At 64.2% G+C, this 3,147-nt stretch overlaps 1 protein-coding gene across 1 annotated transcript; it reads left to right on the top strand.

The window, feature by feature from the left end:
• Window positions 1–388: 388 nt before the first annotated feature.
• Window positions 389–2,803, top strand: A1Q1_05967 (uncharacterized protein; the record flags this gene model as incomplete). The annotated part of the gene is made up of 5 exons (XM_014321176.1): window positions 389–462; window positions 564–664; window positions 853–1,307; window positions 1,450–2,041; window positions 2,145–2,803. The coding sequence occupies 5 exons, from the start codon at window positions 389–391 to the stop codon at window positions 2,801–2,803; spliced, it is 1,881 nt and encodes a 626-aa protein (XP_014176651.1).
• Between the last annotated feature and the right edge of the window lie 344 nt (window positions 2,804–3,147).

Here is a 3,147-nt window from a genome sequence, read left to right on the forward strand (position 1 = left end):
CACCCATTTCGCACAGTCCGCACCGCCTCACCCACCACGTTTCCAGTCCATCCGACATACGTCCACCGTTACACACACACGCCTTCGACACTACTCATCTTGCATTGCCCGGCCCGCAGCTACCGGCCATCTCGCTGTTTCTGTGCTGTCCGTCAGTCAAAGCCCGCCTTCGTTCACCACCATCTCGCCAGCACTGCACACGTCGAGCCCTATTCGGAACCACTCTGCACCGACCTCCCGGCCAGACGCAGAGTCACAGCCAACACGCTAGTCTGCCGCCGCAGCGCTAGCCCGCCGATCCTCGCAACGCTGCCGCAGCGCACTCGCATCCCCCTCCTTTCTCTCTCTCTCCTCCCCTTCCCCCTCTCATCCTCGCCACTCATCCACCATGGGGGACAACACGCGCTACGGCAACCCGTCCGAGTTCGACATCGACCTGCACTCGATCTACGCCGCGTACCTGTGAGTTTTGTTTAGCTCGAGCCCAGTCTCGCCCCGCGCGCGGGCGAGGGTGAAGATACTCACCCAGACTGTCCCAACAGACATGCTGACGCTCCCCCCAGCGGTGACTTTGACGCGCAGAACATTGACTGGTGGGATGCGTCGTGGGGCGGGTACTTTCGCTCGTTCAACGACTTTCTCGGCTTCGGCTGGGAGGCCATGGGTAAGTTTTCTGCGAGGCTGCGCTTTCGTCAGCAGCGGCGACGCACGGACAAGCTGCTGGGAGCCCGAAAGCTAACCCGCAGTCATTGTCGACCTGCACACAGGACGCGCGCACATCGCTGCTCGCGCAGAGCAGATCGCCCTGTTCGCACGCATGATCAAGACTCGGTGAGTTGATTTGTGCTGTAGCCCGAACTGACGACAGTTTCGGTGAGACGCTCGACCGGGAACCGCCGTCACTGCTCCCCTTGACGCCGGCACCGGCGCGTAATCGCACGCTGCATCGTGTTGTCAACATTCACGACATTGCGGGCTACAAGAAGCTGTCGACGACCATGGCTCCCGCCGAGCTGTCCCATCTCCGCGCGAGGGTGCGCGCCGGAGAGCCTGGTGTGATCGGCGCGCTCTTCCATGCTGGCTCACCAGACCCCGACGCGTATGCCGCCACGGCAGGTGTCCGCACGAATGGACAGGGGTACACTTGGGCGTGTCTGCGCACTACGTGGTGGGACCGCGGTGGTCCGCCCCAGGGCTACGTCCCCGGACACGGCCGCACCGTCATGGCCAAACCGGGACAGGGCGGCAAGGCGCTCATCCTTGAGCTCGGTCTTGCTGCGCTGCGCTGTGCGAACCTGCGCGCTGTCGTGAGTTGGAAATTCAATCGCCCCAACTGATAACAGGACGTCTGGCCTCCTATCCCGGACAAGAACTACCGCAAGGCGCACTACGTGATCGAGGAATGGGTGGACAAGGTGGGCTAAGAGTATGTTCGACAGCTGACCCCAGCGTATGAACACGGAACGGCCCAACTACCCGCGCGCGTTTGGCTTCGGACGCAGTGCATTCGTGTCGGAGAAGAGTGTCGAGCGCATTGTGGATGCGTCGCTCGGAGCGCTCGCGTCGCACGACTCGGAGGGCGGAGCAAACACGCTAGTGCTGCTCAGTGTCGGCGAGCCGCAGCCGATCCCTCTGCCGGCGACGACGACGTTACAGCAGAACATCCTTCAGCTGGATGTGTTGCAGCTCGAGTTTGCGCTCCTTCAGCAGGCGCAGCGACAGGGCGTCCCTGGTGTCGGCGACCGTCGTCAGCCGCTCGGATCACTGCGCCAACTGCTGCACCACCTGCAGATCCCCGTTGCGCCGCACGCGCCACTCGGCAATGCAGGCAACGAGGCGTTCTACACGGTCCTCGCGTTCCAGAAGCTGCTCATGCGCGACACGCGGCTTCCCGACCAGCTGTTCCAGCAGCCCGCCTTTGCCCAGCCGACCGACTACTTTGTCCCACCTGCGATGCCGGCGTTTGCGCCAGCGCCTTACTCGCCCTTCAACTCGCCCGGCGCCGGTCTCCCTATGCCGCCCCCAATCCGCGACGGCAGCCGTAGGGGGTCTAGCTCGTCGCTGAACCGGTTCTCGCTCCCGCCTATCGATCTGGAGCCACCTTCCTTTCCGGCCCCGATGAGCCGCCAGAACACGGGGGACAGGGCGCCGCGACCGACGACGATCGCGGACGAGATGTCGTCTCCCGGCGGCTCGCGCCAGCCTGGACGCGGCTCGGCAGCCTGGACGCGGCTCGGCGAACGGCAACGGCTCAGCAGCCTCGCCGACGACCGGCATCCCCCGCTCGCAGACGGTGTACTGGGACGAGGCCAAGTACTCTGAGGGTGGGAAGCGCCCGCCGAGTGCCGCCGCCCGCGCCAACGGCACGAGTTTGAGCGGCTCGCGCGGCCCGAACCCACCTAGCAGTCTGCGGCACTCGGCGCTGTTCCCGGGCAACATGGCGGGCTCGCGCAGTGTCTCCTTCCACGGCGCCCACGGCAACGGGCCCAACGGCGCACACAGCGGAGGTGCGTCCACGATCCGGTCCCAGGAGTCGGCCAACGGTTCTGGGAGCTTCTCGCGCACGAACAGCGGCTCCATGCTCCAGCAGCATACGCGCGGGTCGTCAGTCTCGGGCAACTCGGGCAGCGGCTCGGCATCGGCGTCCTCGGGATCGGGCGCGACGAGCGAGGCATCTCTGACGAAACCGCAGAACCAGGAGGAGCCTGATCGAACAAGCAACGAGCGCGCTGTCAGGAAGATGAAGAGTGAGAAGAGCGTCAAGCATCTTGCCGGCGCGCTGGCCAAGTTTTGGGTCGACTGAACGCCCGAGGAGCCCGAAGGGCGACGAGGGCGACAGGAGGAACACTCCTCAGCATTGTTGCCCGACGGAACTCCACTCGCCTCGACTACAAGATTCGACCACGCCTCACGACCCCCACGCGCACATGTACTCTACCCCAACCTCAACGCATCCGTACCCTGCAACCCCGCCACAATCCACATTCTCATTCTCACCACAGCCATCCACGCCACCCATCCACAGGACACTACAACCCCCCATCATACATGGACAATCTACAGTCGCCTGCCCGTTTAATCCTATGTGTCCCCCCGAGCCATGCATGTATGCATGGCATATGTTGATGACTGACGCAGAGCGAAGCG

The sequence above is a fragment of the Trichosporon asahii genome, assembly GCF_000293215.1.
Source record: "Trichosporon asahii var. asahii CBS 2479 unplaced genomic scaffold scaffold00075, whole genome shotgun sequence".
Classification (NCBI taxonomy): Eukaryota; Fungi; Basidiomycota; class Tremellomycetes; order Trichosporonales; family Trichosporonaceae; genus Trichosporon; species Trichosporon asahii.